General features: G+C 45.2%; 1 protein-coding gene across 4 annotated transcripts in view; it reads left to right on the top strand.

Annotated features, from left to right (window-relative positions):
- The window catches only part of MSRA (methionine sulfoxide reductase A), a 459,672-nt gene extending 442,732 nt beyond the window's left edge, over nucleotides 1-16,940 (top strand). For all 4 annotated transcript variants that reach the window (XM_075341255.1, XM_075341257.1, XM_075341258.1 and 1 more), the window contains 3 exons: nucleotides 12,629-15,825; nucleotides 16,506-16,580; nucleotides 16,665-16,940. In XM_075341255.1, the coding sequence (XP_075197370.1) occupies nucleotides 12,629-12,793 (165 nt within the window). In that variant the 3' untranslated portion in view covers nucleotides 12,794-15,825; nucleotides 16,506-16,580; nucleotides 16,665-16,940. The remainder of the gene's footprint in view (nucleotides 1-12,628; nucleotides 15,826-16,505; nucleotides 16,581-16,664) is intronic.
- The last annotated feature ends 331 nt before the right edge of the window (nucleotides 16,941-17,271 follow it).

The following is a 17,271-nucleotide window of genomic DNA, read 5'->3' as shown; positions in this document are numbered from 1 at the left end:
CCACCTCTGTATCTATTTTCTCATTTTTATCTGTGTTATACGTTGCAGCTTCCACCTGACGTAGTGGGACCCTTTTGTAACACTCGCGGCCGGTGTAGGGGCAGCGAGCGGGATTAGTGGACCTACTGGACCACAGGGGGGACCCGGGCTACCAGCACTGCGAAGCGGACACCAGGTACCACTTCCAGGGCAGTGACCAGGACTATGGCAGCTGACCCCCAGGACAGGAGACGGACTCTGATATAAGCATGATGACTGAGGCTGGCTGGATGGGGGATATGAATAGGTATGGCAAGGCAAGTATGGGAAACGGGGACAGGAATAACAGGGCAGGAGCTGAAGTCCTAACAACTAGCTAGGCAGCAGACTGGAGACTGACTGACTTAAGGTACTGTTAAAATTAGCAACAAAAACCCACACATAGTTAAACAGATAACAAAGCCATCTCAGAGAGTTGCAAAAAAATATATACAAAATAATTGCCCTCATTGGCACCATGTTAATGTAGGACTAATGCATGGGCAAATCGCTAACAAATGTAGAAAAAGGGGTAAAGGATACGATCAAAGGCCCAATTATAGATATTCAAAAGTTTTTATTATTGATACAGACACAACATTAAGTGGAGAAAGACTCAACAAATACAGATATTAAAACCAAAACCCCACAAAGACCACAGGCCCGTCCAGTAACTTTATTACCGAAACGGCCGTCGGGTTGACCAGTGGCGCCTGCCTCTCCACTTGTGTACCCAGCACATGAACTCTCTGTGTAAGATATTTTTGATGGCTTTTATATATATATATATATATGTATATATATATATATATATATATATATATATATATATATTATGTGTTTGGGGCTTTATCTCCTCTTTTGGTCCTTTGCCCACTATATGAACACTCATAGTATATATGGATTGGTATTGAATATATAGGTCCTATTAAGTGGCTGGTGAAACTGTGTGGTGAATTTGAGTATTACATCACCTATAGTTAAATTATCCGCTTCATGTTCAATTAAAGGCAATAGATGGGCCTGTGGTCTCTGTGGGGTTTTGATTTTAATATCTGTGTTTGTTGAGTCTTTCTCCACTTAATGTGGTCTGTATCAATAATAAACGTTTGCATATTTATAATTGGACGTTTGATTGTTTCCTTTACCCCTTTTTTTTTACTTACTAAGGTGTTGTGCAGGCACCGCCCCTAAAGGGAGGGTGCCTTAAATACAATGTGCCTCTCAGCCACAGTCTGAGAGGCATTTCCAGGAAATGGTACACCGGCAATTTAAGAGGAAGACCTTTGTGCGTGTTCGCTCGTCTTAGGTGCACTCCTGGGAATCCTGTGCGGCATGTACAGGGACCGGGAGGGGAAGCAGGCAGTACACTTGGATGGCCGGGGAAGTGCGGGGGAGGATGCAACCCAACTGGGGCAGTGAGTAAGTGACTTCACACCGGTGCTACACCTTTACTGAGGTGAGATACGTGCCATTGCCTACCTAGTGGGTATAAGGTGGTACCACTGTCTGCATCTAAGGGGGTAATGATTGAAGGTGGCTGCCCATGGCTACATGGCTAGAACATCAGGGCTATGCTCTTTGCTCTTCAGATATCTTTATTTTTTTTCCTTTTCCTTTCTTTATCCTTTAATAATCGATATCTACAGTATCGTATCCGGTGTCCTCTGTGGGAGATATTGGCAGCCATGTATGTGGCTTCCAAGCTTTCGCGGATACAGATCCATCCTAGGACATGATCAGAATATTTATGTGAGTGCTCTCTGCCTCCGTCGTGCCGCTCGGGTCTGTGCACAATCTGAATGAGTGTAGTGCCTGCGGAGAGGGAGATCTTGCGGGAAGACACTTGGCATCCGACATCGAGGTCCATGTGTTACCTGAATCCGTCCAAGTGGAGAGTAGAAGTGATTTGCTTCTTACCTATCTCGTACACTCAGCAGCTGCTCCTGACAGGTGTTATCTTCTTTCATGGCAGATGGCGACAAAATTAGGATTTTTGGCAGGCCTGGGAGCTGCCTGCACATACAGCGCACACACAAACACGCACCCAGACGAGCTGTGTGACAGCGGAACAGACGAGATGGTAATCCGCAGATTCGCAATGATGAGGATTACAGTCGGCTACTTCTGATGTTCCAGAGGAACAGATTTCCTTCACCAAGGCTTGTGCCCCATCCAAGGCTACATGGCTAGAGGGCATCCCTCCTGGCACCCAGCACATAGGGCACAATCCATGGTAGACCTCACCGTCCTTTTACATAAACCTGGGGGAATCTATTACGTTTTCTGTAGATCTGTAGAATGAAGGTTCTACGTAAATAGGAAGAAGATGCAGTCTCAGGAATGGACCAAGATAAGTGATCAATATGAGATCGGCGTGGGGGTCAACACCACCCCTCATCTGTTATCGGCTCCGTCATTGCCTGATGGAAACACATTGAACAGAGCTGCAAAATGTAGCTCCATTCATGGTTAGTGGCCGCTGCCCGACATTCCAGAATGGTCATCTACATGGTGTGATCGGGCAACCACTTTAAGGTTTGGGTAACCATCCGAAGGGGACATGGACAGGAGTGGCTATTTTAGGGTACACAGAAAATGGTCCAGAGTGCTGAAAATAAGTTCAATAGGTGTCACGGGTGGGCTAGGCTTCCAGGGAAGACCTGAACTGGCCATCAGACTGGAATCCCTGCGCTGAACCTTCTCCTAGAGGTAGGCTTGATGCGTGCCAGGTCTAGGCCCCCAGCGTGTCCCTGTCTCTTCACCAGGCCCTAACTCCCCTGTAATCTAACCCCGAGGGGCAGGACACACCAAAATAACCGCATCCTCTTAAAAGACATGGACAGGGGGTTGAACAGGAACTCACACTGCAAACAGCCACAAGGGGCTGATAATAAAGGCACACGGGGAAATAAAATAAAAAGGAGAATGAAAGGTACACCAAAGGACACTTCCACAACACACAAGTAGTAGATCGCAGGTCACAAAAGAGGATCACCCAGGACACCGACAGTTCTTCGGCGACCTCCTAACAAACTCCCCAGCCTTAATTAGGGAATTAGGGAGAGACCAGCTGGCTGATAATTAGCAACCTGACTCTCAGAGAAGGATGAACACAAAGATCCGAACTGCTGGGAGCAGTGGACACAACTCAGCCGACGCCCGGCAGAACTGAGTTCAAAAGAAAAAACAATGTACTTGTCGGACTCTGCAATGTGAACAAGGTCCGACGCCGTTGCTGTCATCCACGATTGCAAAGATCCGAACAGCGCATGACACTAGATCGTTCTCCTCCACAGTTGAAGGGATACGTGCAAAGCAATGACTTTAAATGTTTCCAGGATCAACCTGTTACAGATTTCAGCTTTCAGCAGCATCGTTCAGGACCCAGCATTGTCGGAGAATTAACTGTTTTACATAAAGCAAACTTTATCAAATTGACGCAATCAAAGAGGGGTCATACAATACAATAGCGAAAGGAACTATACAGTGCTGGCCAAAAGTATTGGCACCCCTGCAATTCTGTCAGATAATACTCAGTTTCTTCTTGAAAATGATTACAATCACAAATTCATTGGTATTATTATCTTCATTTAATTTGTCTTCAATAAAAAAAAAAATTGTCATAAAGCCAAATTGGATATAATTCTACACCAAACATAAAAAAGGGGGTAGAAAAAAGTATTGGCACTGTTTGAAAAATCATGTGATGCTTCTCTAATTTGTGTAATTAACAGCACCTGTAACTTACCTGTGGCACCTAACAGGTGTTGGCAATAATAAATCACACTTGCAGCCGGTGACATGGATTAAAGTTGACTCCACCTCTGTCCTGTGTCCTTGTGTGTGCCACATTGAGCATGGAGAAAAGAAAGAAGACCAAAGAACTGTCTGAGGACTTGAGAATCCAAATTGTGAGGAAGCATGAGCAATCTCAAGGCTACAAGTCCATCTCCAAAGACCTGAAAGTTCCTGTGTCTACGGTGTGCAGTGTCATCAAGAAGTGTAAAGCCCATGGCACTGTGGCTAACCTCCCTAGATGTGGAAGGAAAAGAAAAATTGACGAGAGATTTCAACGCAAGATTGTGCGGATGGTGGATAAAGAACCTCGACTAACATCCAAACAAGTTCAAGCTGCCCTGCAGTCCGAGGGTACAACAGTGTCAACCCGTATTATTCGTCGGCGTCTGAATGAAAAGTGACTGTATGGTAAGATACCCAGGAAGACCCCACTTCTTACCCCGAGACATAAAAAAGCCAGGCTGGAGTTTGCCAAAACTTACCTGAGAAAGCCTTAAACGTTTTGAAAGAATGTTCTCTGGTCAGATGAGACAAAAGTAGAGCTTTTTGGGAAAAGCCATCAACATAGTTTACAGGAAAAAAAAGAGGCATTCAAAGAAATGAACACTGTCCCTACAGTCAAACATGGTGGAGTTTCCCTGATGTTTTGGGGTTGCTTTGCTGCCTCTGGCACTGGACTGCTTGACCGTGTGCATGGCATTATGAAGTCTGAACACTGCCAACAAATTTTGCAGCATAATGTAGGGCCCAGTGTGAGAAAGCTGGGTCTCCCTCAGAGGTCATGGGTCTTCCAGCAGGACAATGACCCAAAACACACTTCAAAAAGCACTAGAAAATTGTTTGATAGAAAGCACTGGAGACTACTAAAGTGGCCAGCAATGAGTCCAGACCTGAACCCCATAGAACACCTGTGGAGAGCTATCAATATGGCAGCTTGGAGAAGGCCCCCTTCAAATCTCAGGGACCTGGAGCAGTTTGCCAAAGAAGAATGGTCTAAAATTCCAGCAGAGCATTGTAAGAAACTCATTGATGGTTACCGGAAGCGGTTGTTCGCAGTTATTTTGGCTAAAGGTTGTGCAACCAAGTATTAGGCTAAGGGTGCCAATACTTTTGTCTGGCCCATTTTTGGAGTTTTGTGTGAAATGATCAATGATTTGATTTTTGTTTCATTCTCTTTTGTGTTTTTTCATTGCAAGCAAAATAAATGAAGATAATAATACCAAAGAATTTGTGATTGCAATCATTTTCAAGAAGAAACTGAGTATTATCTGACAGAATTGCAGGGGTGCCAATACTTTTGGCCAGCACTGTACACATATCAAATAAGCAGTAAAGGTTAGCACAACGTCATCCAAGGCTTCTCAACAAAGTTCCCTCAACATAAGCCTGCAGCTGTTGTATACTCTAAAGGCTGCTTTACACATAGTGACATCGCTAACGATTGCACCCGCCCCCGTCGTTTGTGCATCACGGGCAAATCACTGCCCGTGGTGCACAATATCACTGGTATGCATCACACCAACTTACCTTACAAACGACGTCGCTGTGGCAGCCAAACAACCTCTTCTTTAAGGGGGCGGTTCGTTCGCCCTCACAGCAACGTCACCCAGTAGAAGACCAATTGAAGCGGAGGGGCGGAGAGGAGCCGCAGGATTGTCACTCCCACCTCGTTGCCGGAGGACGCAGGTACGGTGTTGTTCGTCGTTCCTGGGGTGTCACACGTAGCGATGTGTGCTGCCTCAGGACTCAACGAACAACCTATGTCCAGAACGAGCAACGATATTTGGGAAATGAATGATGTGTCAACGATAATGTGAATATTTTTCATCGTTAGCGGTTGCTCGTACGTGTTACACACAACGACGTCGCTAACCAGGCCGGATGTGTGTCATGAATTCCGTGACCCCCAACGATATCTCGTTAGCGATGTCGCTGCGTGCAAAGCGGCCTTAACAGTCAGTGTTCCAGAGTTTGACCTTACAACAATCAACATGCAGTTGGCAGAGGGAAACCTTTTAAAATAATTTTTTATGTATGTATTATTCACCTTAAGGAATATCATGCCTTTATGTAATAATATTCTAGTTTATTGATTGGCTAATAACCTGTAACAAAAACAAAATAAAGAGTTAATGCGAAAACATTCTATAAAATTAGGAAAGGGAAATTAGAAAAAGTTGTTGCTGTCTTCCAGAATCTACGCCAGCTTTTCCGTAGAGGTGTTTGGTATTGTGTCACATTAACGTAAAGGGGCCAGAGCTCTGTTACCAACATAAGGACACGAGGGGCGCTGCTTCTGGCAAAAAATAAAATATGCCGTATTTTTGTAATCACCGTGCTTGACCTATTTTGGGTCATTTATTTTTATCCCTTTTGCAGAGCACGTTGTATTTTGAATAATTTGAATGACAAATCATTTGCATTCTTTCTTTAGGGGGGAGTCTTTTGTCTTTTGTTTGGGGTACTTTTTTGTTCTCATTTTTTGGGTTGGTATGAATATGCTGATTTGTCAGTTTCTGAGATTTGTATTAGTTATAACTTTTTTTTTCTTTTTAATGTTTCTTCTTGGGGACGTTACCTTGTGATCCTCCAGGGGTTTCTATAATATATTGTATTAAACTTGTCAACACCTTGTCCTGTCAATATTTTAGCACCCTGCAGTTACATTACAGGGCTGATAGAGGGAGCCACCTGCCACTGTAGGACAATAGATGCCATAGACTATTGACTGATACTGACAATTCATTGTAATGCTAATGCTCGTGGGTGCACACAGAATACCTGAGGGGCATGACTATGGCTCACACCAGGTTTTCACCAGAGCTCCTGATGGTGGGGGCGTTGCGTTGCAGGTAGAAACTAGGTGCCATTAAGGCAGGCTCAGTACTGCGACAGATGGTCCCAAGAGTGAGGACACTGACAGTCTCTGATGAGGCGAGGCAGGTTTGACCAATATGGTATGATGCATCATCATTCAGTAAAGCGGACTTGGCAAATAGGGTACGATGCAGCCGGTATAGCAGACTTGGCCGATAAGGTATGATGCACCACCGGCTGGTGTAGCAGACTTGGCCGATAGGGTACGAAGCAGCAGCGTCCGGTATAGCAGACGTGGCCGATAGGGTACGAAGCAGCAGCGTCCGGTATAGCAGACATGGCCGATAGGGTACGAAGCAGCAGCATCCGGTATAGCAGACTTGGCTGATAGGGTATGATGCAGCAGCGGCCAGTGCAGCAGACTTGGCCGATAGGGTACGATGCAGCACCGGTATAGCAGACTTGGCCGATAAGGTATGATACACCACTGGCTGGTGTAGCAGACTTGACCGATAGGGTACGAAGCAGCAGCATCCGGTATATAGCAGACATGGCCGATAGGGTACAAAGCAGCAGCGTCCGGTATAGCAGACATGGCCGATAGGGTACAAAGCAGCAGCGTCCGGTATAGCAGACTTGGCTGATAGGGTGCGATGCAGCAGCGGCCAGTGCAGCAGACCTGGCCGATAGGGTACAATGCAGCAGTGACCGGTATAGCAGACTTGTCCAGTGTGACACGATGCCGAAAGAGGCAACTATAAGTAAAACAGCAGCAGCACATAAGTAAAGGGCCTGCACAACTAGCAACACGTCTCTAGGAATAGACCAATTTGCTCAGGCACCTCCCATTAGGGTAGGGTGTAGATGCGCATGCGCTAAGTTTACTTCCAGGAGACCTGTGTGGTGTGTGTAGGCCCTGGGAGTCAGCAGCAGGAAGCAAGCATGGAACAATCCCCACTGAACGGCCAGGAGGGTGAGTGTGCCGGTGTCCCTGCCGGGGAAGAGGGTCAGGACAGTGCTGGGATGCCGGTGCCTGTGTTACACACATACTGCTGATTTAGGGGCACAGGTCCATTTTTGGCACCACCACTTGTGGTGGTGAAGTGCTGAGCTTAATAGGATTAAGGTTTTATAAATTAAGAGAGGACAAAATGTAACTTTTTTTGACACCCTTGTATCATGACTTCAACCTGTGAAATCTTATTACCTTTTTTTTCTTCTAAATTTGACCAATTTATGGAGCCAACGCCGCGAAATAAACATGACATCTGGCTACAAAATCTGTGCCAAGTATCTGCTGATCTGCACTTGGCTTCAGGACAGATGGGACGTTGGACAATGTTGGCCTTTCACAGCGAACAGAAAACCAGAGCTGAATGAAGGTCAATCCTCGGAGTTTATTTATATCCACTAAACGAACCCCTAAAAAGTGCCAAAAGGAAGCACAAGAGGTTTCTCAGATAGTTAGAAGATCCTTCATTTATTCTCCTCTGTTTTTGGGGGACACTTAATTGGGTGTAAATGCAGAACGTATGGCGGTTGGGCGACCCTATTAATCTAGTTCTCTGGTGACTTGTGTTTGGCATGACGTACCTGTAGGGCATAATATTTAGTGACATTACTAATCAGATCAAATTATTCTACTTGTTATTTTTGACAATTACCAGTGTGGTCAAGTCACTTTCGAGTTCTGGTGCCCACGTGAACATAGTGTTGTCTCCTCTTCCGTTGGAGTCTTCCTCTTAGACATGTTCCTGACTTCTCTGATCTCCTTCCATCTTGTTATTGGTCATCTTCTTTTACTTTTGCCTAATTATTCTTGTCTAAAAAAGTCACACACAAGCTTGAGATAGTATACACAATCCCAGGAGTCAGCTGGAGGTACGTAAAGCCACCATCGGTGGACTCTGGAGCCATGGAAATTCATCACCTTATGGTTTTTTTGGGAACTAAGTGCTAGTGAAGAGAAATCTTTCTATAATTAGGACAGTGCTCCCCAATAAATAATGAGTTTCTGGTCCATTTCTATATCTTCTAATCCCACCAAATCCATATACTATACTTTAGTAGAAAGCCTTTTCCGAAAATTAGAGGCTGTTGTGTACAACCTTGAAATTAATGTGTGAAAATAAGATGTTCAGAAGCCCATATGGATGTGAGATTCAGGTGTTCACATACTTTTGGATATGTAGAGTATATAGTATGGAGGACGGGGATGGACAATCTGTGGTTAGATGTGCTGTCTGTATAATGCACATAGTCATGTCTTTCTATGTAAAATAGGTCATTTGAGGCTATACTAAGTATGGCAATTTTATCTAAATGGAGAGCACAACAGAGATATGTACACCACCATCTGTCTCGAAATCTGTTACACGTTTCAGGCACAGCTTCATACAGCCCTGAGGGGCCTGGATTCCAAGTGCTCCAGACCCCCAACCCCCTTCTTCCTTTCGATAAACGTAGAAGAGACTCATACTGTGATGAAAGTCAAGGGATAGAAGAGAATAACATCCTAAAATGTCACTTATAAATACAAACAAGAAGTGTCTGCAGCTCACAATCTATAGTACAGAATTCACTTGCCATAAAAGCTGACACTCTACAGGAGAGAGAGGATTCTGCCCATAAGAGCTGACATTCTACAGAAGAGAGGACGCTGCCCATAAGAGCTGACACGTTACAGGAGAGAGGACGCTGCCCATAAGAGCTGACACTCTACAGGAGAGAGGACGCTGCCCATAAGAGCTGACACTCTACAGGAGAGAGGACGCTGCCCATAAGAACTGACACTCTACAGGAGAGAGGACACTGCCCATAACAGCTGACACTCTACAGGAGAAAGGATGCTGCCCATAAGAGCTGACACTCTACAGGAGAGAGGACGCTGCCCATAAGAGTTGACACTGTACAAGAGAGAGGACGCTGCCCATAAGAGCTGACACTCTACAGGAGAGAGGACGCTGCCCATAAGAGCTGACACTCTACAGGAAAGAAGCCCTAACATGAAGTTACAGTGGGTACGGAAAGTATTCAGACCCCTTTAAATTTTTCACTGTTTGTTTCATTGCAGCCATTTGGTAAATTCTAAAAAGTTCATTTTTTTTTCTCATTAATGTACACTCTGCACCCCATGCCCCATCTGGACAGAAAAAAAACAGAAATGTAGAAATGTTTGCAAATTTCTTAAACAAGAAAAACTGATGCTACCACCACCATGTTTCACTGTGGGGATTGTATTGGGCAGGTGATGAGCAGTGCCTGGTTTTATTATTAATATTATTATTATTATAGTGGCATTTATTCCATGGCGCTTTACAAGTGAAAGAGGGTATACGTACAACAATCATTAACAGTATAAAACAGACTAGTATATATAGTCTATAGGGAATGGGTCATGGTACAATAGGTGAGGACAGTGCTGGTTGCGCAGTGGTGTACTGGACTGAGGGTTATTGTAGGTTGTTGGCTTGTTGGAAGAGATGGTTTTCTCCACATGGTTTTCTCCACACATACCGCTTAGAATTATCACCAAAAAGTTCTATCTTCATCTCTTCAGAGCAGAGAATCTTATTTCTTCCTCGTGTGTTTTTTTGCAAATTCTATGCGGGCTTTCATATGTCTTGCACTGAGGAGAGGCTTCCGTCCGGCCACTCTGCCATAAAGGCGCGACTGGTGTAGGGCTGCAGTGATAGTTGACTTTGTGGAACTTTCTCCACGGCCAGGTCTAGGAAGAGTTCTGGTGGTCCCAAACGTCTTCAATTTAAGGATTATGGAGGCCACTGTACTCTTAGGAACCTTGAGTACTGCAGAAATTCTTTTGTAACCTTGGCCAGATCTGTGCCTTGCCACAATTCTGTCTCTGAGCTCCTTGGGCAGTTTCTTTGACCTCATGATTCTCATTTGGTGTGACATGCACTGTGAGCTGTGAGGTCTGATATAGACAGGTGTGCGCCTTTCCAAATCACGTCCTATCAGTTTAATTACACACAGCTAGACTCCAATGAAGGAGTAGAACCATCTCAAGGAGGATCACAAGGAAATGGACAGCATGTGACTTAAATATGAGTAAGCAAAGGGGCTGAATACTTATGACCATGTGATATTTCAGTTTTTCTTGATTAATAAATTTGCAAAAATGTCTACATTTCTGTTTTTTTTCTGTCAGGATGGGGGATGGGGGCAGAGTGTACATTAATGAGAAAAAAAATTAACTTTTTTGAATTTACCAAATGGATGCAATGAAACAAAGAGTGAAAAATGTAAAGGGGTCTGAATACTTTCCAAAAAAGTAATGATATTTGGCTTTGGGGTGAAATTTCCGGATGATACTAAAATGCCCTCTAACATTCTCAGGTGACCTTAATGTGACCGTCTCTAAACTTTAGAATGCACACGTCCAACTGTTCAAAGTTTCAGAACTTTTTGGCACAAATCGCTGTTCTCTAACAAGGAACTTATTGGCAAAATTCACAACAGGTGTTTAATCCATGAAGGACTCAATACATTTTGGGGTTCAATTAGAATGAATATTTAAACAGTCCATCACCATGCTGTTCACAGACCAAGAGACCAAAATGACACCTAACAAATGATCAGAAGTAGTGCGCCATTGCGAGGCAGGATGTTTTCATACGGAAATGGCCACTAAACTTAGAGTGTCACCAGCAGATTGTGACAGAGATGCAGAGAGACTGGAAGAATCAAAGAAAGTCATAGAAGTGGACATCCTTTGGCCACATCCCACACCAACGACCGCTTCATTGTGAACAATGTTCATTGAACCGGATGTTGAATGCAACACAACTTCAGGCACATTTAAGGGAGGTGTCACGTCAGACCATTCAAAACTGTTTACACCAGCTTGGTCTGCTTGCTAGATGTCCTGCCAGAGAACCTGACCACACCACCAGGCACAGGAATCATCTACGCTGGATGAGGGACCAGTGCTGTTCACTGATGAAAGTCTATTCATGTTGAGCAGAAATGATGGCTGCTAATGATATTTGAGACATCAAGTAGAGCGCTATGTATCAGCCACTGTTGGCACCAGAGGAGCCTTTGGTGGTGGTGTTACAGAGTGGGTAGGTGTGTCTAGTCACTACAGAACGGCCCTATTGTGCCCATACTACTGGAATAACATCATTAATCCAGTCATTGTGCCTCCACATGAACAACACAGGCCGAATTTCATCTTCATCGACGACCATGCTCCAGCTCATTGAGGTTGCATCGTGCCTCAAATAGAGTGAGCTGTACTTTCTCCAGACCTGAATTCCATTGAAAACCTATGGGATCAGCTTAGTCGCCGTGTACTCCAGAACCTTAATGACATGAGAGCCATACTACAAGAATAGTGGGATGCCGCCTCTGTAGACAATAACTCTACTTGAGAACAGCAGGAGACGTCATTGGCAGCTGGAGTTGATGCTCAAGGCCACATGACAAGTTATTGTCCATCAAGTGATGTTACTTTTTGTCTCATCTCTTACTGCCGACCTTACTAATCATGCCTATTTGTGGTATCATAGACAATAATTTATATAAAGTGAGAGCCTGTTCTGGAGTATGACTCCCAGTTCCAGGGTAAGTTGACATTGAAATATGGGATGTAGTACAGACAAGAACAAAAATCTGGTAACGTGCACATAGTTGATGGTCAGAAAGGTTAGAAATGGTAGTTGTTGTGGTGGCGTTCTGCTTCAGAACAATTCTCCATCAGTTTGGGCATATGGTCATTAGGTGCTGTAAACTTTTAAGAGACGCCAACTAGACGAGATAGGTGGATGTCCATCTTTAGAAGAGTGTGACCGTTGGGGAAGGGAACCTTTTGATAATGGTCAACAACAAGATGATGAGTATTCCGATTGCTGCAGACTTGAGTTTCATTTACACAAATGTATTTCATGATTCTATATCCGTGTATTATGTTTGTCCATTTTTTTTTGTTTGAGAAACCTTTTTGTACTGAAATCCTCAATCTTTCTTACAGGAATTAACTGCAAATGGATTTGGAAATATCACAACAGAAATCAAGGAGGAAACCAACTTCTACTACGCAGAAGACTATCACCAGCAATATCTCAGCAAAGTGCCCAATGGCTACTGTGGTCTTGGTGGCACTGGAGTCTCCTGCCCAGTTGGACTCAAATTGTAAACCAGGAGTCTTCCACCCAAATATCTTTGAACTCAGGATAAGACGCAGCGCTGTTGATGATAATCTCAATCTTTTCTTATGTTTTTGGCTTTAATGTGTATAGTTCCCGACAATCTCCATAAAGTTCTTGACCATTTTCTTTCCATAATCGAAATATATCACCTTAGGGCAAGAGTTGCATATCAACAATGGTCATATATAGTTCCTTGAAGATTCAAGTGTTGGGATAAACCACTATTGTTTGAGTTGTTTTACTTTTTATGGTTACAAGCCTTTGTAGCACAATGCAACCCTCAGTGCCCATTCTGTTTGTCCCATGGTTATGACCCATTGGGAGCAATCTAGCCTCAATAAACACTTGGCATGCATCCTTGCTTTACTGTTTACCCAAGCTTCACTGGAACAGAACAGAAAACCAAGTTACTGTATTTTTTGTTTTATAAGACGCACAACAAATTTAGAGGGAAAAAAGGGCTAAAAAAAGGGGGGTCCGTCTTATAATCCAGTGGTGTCTTACCGGAGGAAGGGTGGCAGGGGAGGTGGAGCAGGGTCACATGAGGCGGTGATGGTGCTGTGGGTGTCCCAGGCGCGGGTTGAGGCAGGCAAGATTCAGAAACTGCTGGGGGCAGCGGGCCGCTGTGCTGCGGGCTGTGAGGTGAGGCAGGGGCCATCCTTAGATCGGTGGTGCGGGCTTCAAAGAAATGGTGCCCGGCGTGAGCATGTGCGCAGATTGAGCTATTGTCTCAAAGACAAGCCCAGATCTCATCTGTGCAGCGAAACCTCTGGGCACCATTTTCTTTAAGTCCGCTGCTGGGCTGGAGGCAGCATGTCCACAGATGAGATCTTGAGCCGAGAGCTCCATCTGCGCACGCGCCACCTCCGGGCGCTATTTTCCCAAAGTCCGCTGCTGGGCTGGAGGCGGCGCGTGCACAGATGAGATCTTGAGCTGCATCTGCGCACGTGCCAACTCCAGGCGCCATTATTTGAAGCCACACCGCTGACCTGAGAATGGCCCCTGCCTCCCCACCCCCCAGCCCCAAGCACAGCAGCCGCCAGCACAGCACCAGCAGCCTCCAGCACAGCGACCCCCAGCACAATTACCCCTAGCACAGCACCAGCGGCCCCCATCATAGCGGCTCCCACCACAGCAGCCGCCAGCACAGTGGCCCCCAGTACAGCACCAGCATCCTGCAGCATTGCCCCTGCCTCCTGCTGCCCCTTTACACCACCTCCCAGTAAGCTACATTCGGGTTATAAGACGCACCCCTCATTTTCCTCTCAAATTTTTGGGAGGAAAAGTTCGTCTTATAATCCAAAAAAATACGGCACATAAATTTTTGTAAAATCGAAATGAAAAACTGATAAGCTTCTGTGTTGAATGTTGTGGGCAACACTATGGGTCTTCAGAGTGATGGTTTCCATTAAACAAACCATCCAATGTAATTTTTATGAGTTTCTAAGTTGGTGTCATGAAATGCTAATCTTATCCTTACATGAGCGGATCTTTTTAATTTCGGTATGATCATCTCTACTACTAAGGTCTGTCAATGAGCACAATCTATGACCATGGAGGCCAAAGTGGTTTGATTACCTTTTCGAAAAATGAGTGACTATGAAGGTATGGTAAGAATGCCTTTGACTATATCAGACAATCATGTCCATCATCATCCATCAAGTCTACTATATGGGGTCTTTTGGTCATAGGGTCCCTTCTCACATAGCGACGCAGCAGCGATCCCACCAGCGATCTGACCCGGTCAGGATCGCTGCTCCATCGCTACATGGTCGCTGTTGAGCTGTCAAACAAGCAGATCTCAACAGCGACGCCGCAAGGATACGGCGACCTTCACAGCGATCTCAGCGGTCGCAGGGACCATGTCACATAGCACGATTCTAATCTTGAATCGTGCACCGTTTCCGCGCCCCCTCCAGTCCTATTGGTGGTTGTAGGTGCGTTGTGACTGGGCGGTCACTTATTATTCAACAGCACTGAGTCACTGATTTTCAGGGATCCCGTAGAGAACGCAACTGCGTCACGCAAGTCCCTTGCGTCGACGTTATAATTCTATTGGACGACGCTGATTTAGGGCGGGTTTTCCCAGTGTTGTTGTTTGGGTTGGTGTGACCTGCAAAAATATGGCGTCCAGAAGCCGAGCTACAGCATGGGGAGAGGCAGAAGTGACCTATCTTATTAGAACCATGGACAGGAGAGATTATCAGTGTGCTGGACACCATGACCATCCTGTCCTCCACAAGAAGGCAATTCTGAGGAGGATTAGTCGGGGCCTTTTTAAAAAATTCAGGGTGCAGCGTTCTACCAAGCAAATAAGGAAGAAGCTGGCAGATCTGCGGTACAGATCAAGCAACCGCATTGCCAGCATCCGTTCTCAGAGCCAGCCCCAACCCGGTGAGTGGTGTTAACTATAGTTGATCGAACAGCCAATAATACGGGGTCGGCGAATCAATGACCGATTTAGAAAAAAAAATTCAAATCCGCTCCGTAATCCGGTGCCCATAAGTCAATGGGGTCCGGCCCTGGTGATATTACTGACAGATTTACTAAAAGAGTACGATCCGCTCCGGAATACGTTGCCCATATAAGTCAATAGGGTCTGGCCCCAGGGATAGCGCAAAAAACTTGCGGATACAGACGTTTACAGTCCGGGTCCGCTCAGCACTAGTGTTAACATTGGTTGCACAGTATATGGCGGCTATTTTACATGAGTAGTACCACATGAGTAATTCCGCCCACATGACACACAGCACATGAGTTGTACCACAAGAGTACTTCTTGTGAGTTACCCCCACGTGAAAATATTATAAGGTATAATTTTTTCCAGACCCGCAGCCACAGCAGGAGCCACCTACAGACCAGCAGCCCCAGCAGGACCCACCTCCAGACGTGGAGCCACAGCTGGAGCCTCTACCAGACCCGGAGCCACAGCTGGAGCCACCACCAGAGGCGGAGCACCAGCAGGAGCCACCTGCAGTCTCTCCCTCCTCACTCAATGTCATGGGAGCAGGCTTGCCTGGTAATTTTTGAAGATAAAACAAGGGGCATATAACTTTGACTGGATAGAGCTATCTTACCCACAGCACCCAGATTTCCCATGAACTGAAATCCCTCTATCAGCAACCAACTTTCCTATGTTGAGATATCCATCTTGTCCTCGGCACACTGCTTCCCCATGCTCTGCTATATATCTTTCCATCATCACACAGCTTTCCCATATCAGAGCATGGGGATGCTGGGTGCTGAGAGAAGATGTATAGCAGAGCATGGGGAAGCTGGGTGCTGAGAGAAGATGTATAGCAGAGCATGGGAAAGCTGGGTGCAGAGAGAAGATGTATAGCAGAGCATGGGAAAGCTGAGTGCTGAGAGAAGATGTATTGCAGAGCATGGGAAAGCTGGGTGCTGAGAGAACGAACCTTTTTCCCTCAGCACAAAACATTCCCATCCCCTAGTTGTATCTTTGTACCCCCTTGTATTTAGTTCTCAAAATACAATAATGGCCCCCGCATAGCCTTCCATATAGTATAAAGGGTCCCACATAACCAATCATATATTAGAATACACCTCCATAGTCCTCCATGTATAATATTACAGCCAGCCTCTCCAGTCCTACATGTATAAAGCAGCCTCTTCAGGCCTCCAAGTATAAAGCAGCCTCTCCAGCTATCATGTACTATGAAGTGTTTTGTCTCTCCCTAGACATTGATGCTGATGCCAGAGGTTTCGGGTGGAACCTCAGCCCATCATTAGCGGACGAGGAGGAACACCTGAACCGTAAGTTTTAACAACAAACATGTACCTCTAATTTATATGTCTACATATAATTAGCCTTTTTAAGTTGTACCATTCTCTCCATAGAAATACCAACATTAGAAGACCTTCTGGCCTCTCACAGGAGGATTCTGGCAACACAGCGCACACTGGCAGCGGCACAGCGCACACTGGCCACAGCGGTGAAACAGCACGGAGTGCTGATCGCCAAGTATGTGGCGTCCCAACAACAGGGCAGCAGCCGTTAAATTTTTTTTCCTTTGTTTAAAATAATGTTTTTTGTTTTTTTTTTGTTAAATGTGTGATTATCTGTGTTTTTGGCCGTAGCCACGAAAACAGTGACAATAAAAGTTTATTTACTGACATGAGTCGTACATGAATCGGCAGCATTGGTGGATGTAGAGTATGGATGTATGTGGTTGTGTGTATGTATGTATGTATGTACCGGTTAAAGTATGTTTGTGTGTGCGCGTGCAAAACTGCAGCAGTACAAACACAGCAAAAAACAACACAAAAGTAGAATATTTTCTGGTGTTTTTTGCAAATAAGATATGGTAGGCTCCGGCTAGCAGGCTCATAGGCGACAGCGATTGGGTTGCGGTACACCTTAAAGTGTTAGCCGTCAAAACCCACAGAGATCCGGAGGCTCAGATTTCGCATGCCGCAGCTCACAACATACATAATGGGAGTGGAC

Source organism: Anomaloglossus baeobatrachus, chromosome 3 (genome assembly GCF_048569485.1).
Source record: "Anomaloglossus baeobatrachus isolate aAnoBae1 chromosome 3, aAnoBae1.hap1, whole genome shotgun sequence".
NCBI classification, from domain to species: domain Eukaryota; kingdom Metazoa; phylum Chordata; class Amphibia; order Anura; family Aromobatidae; genus Anomaloglossus; species Anomaloglossus baeobatrachus.
This window is presented reverse-complemented; position numbering and strand designations above follow the sequence as displayed.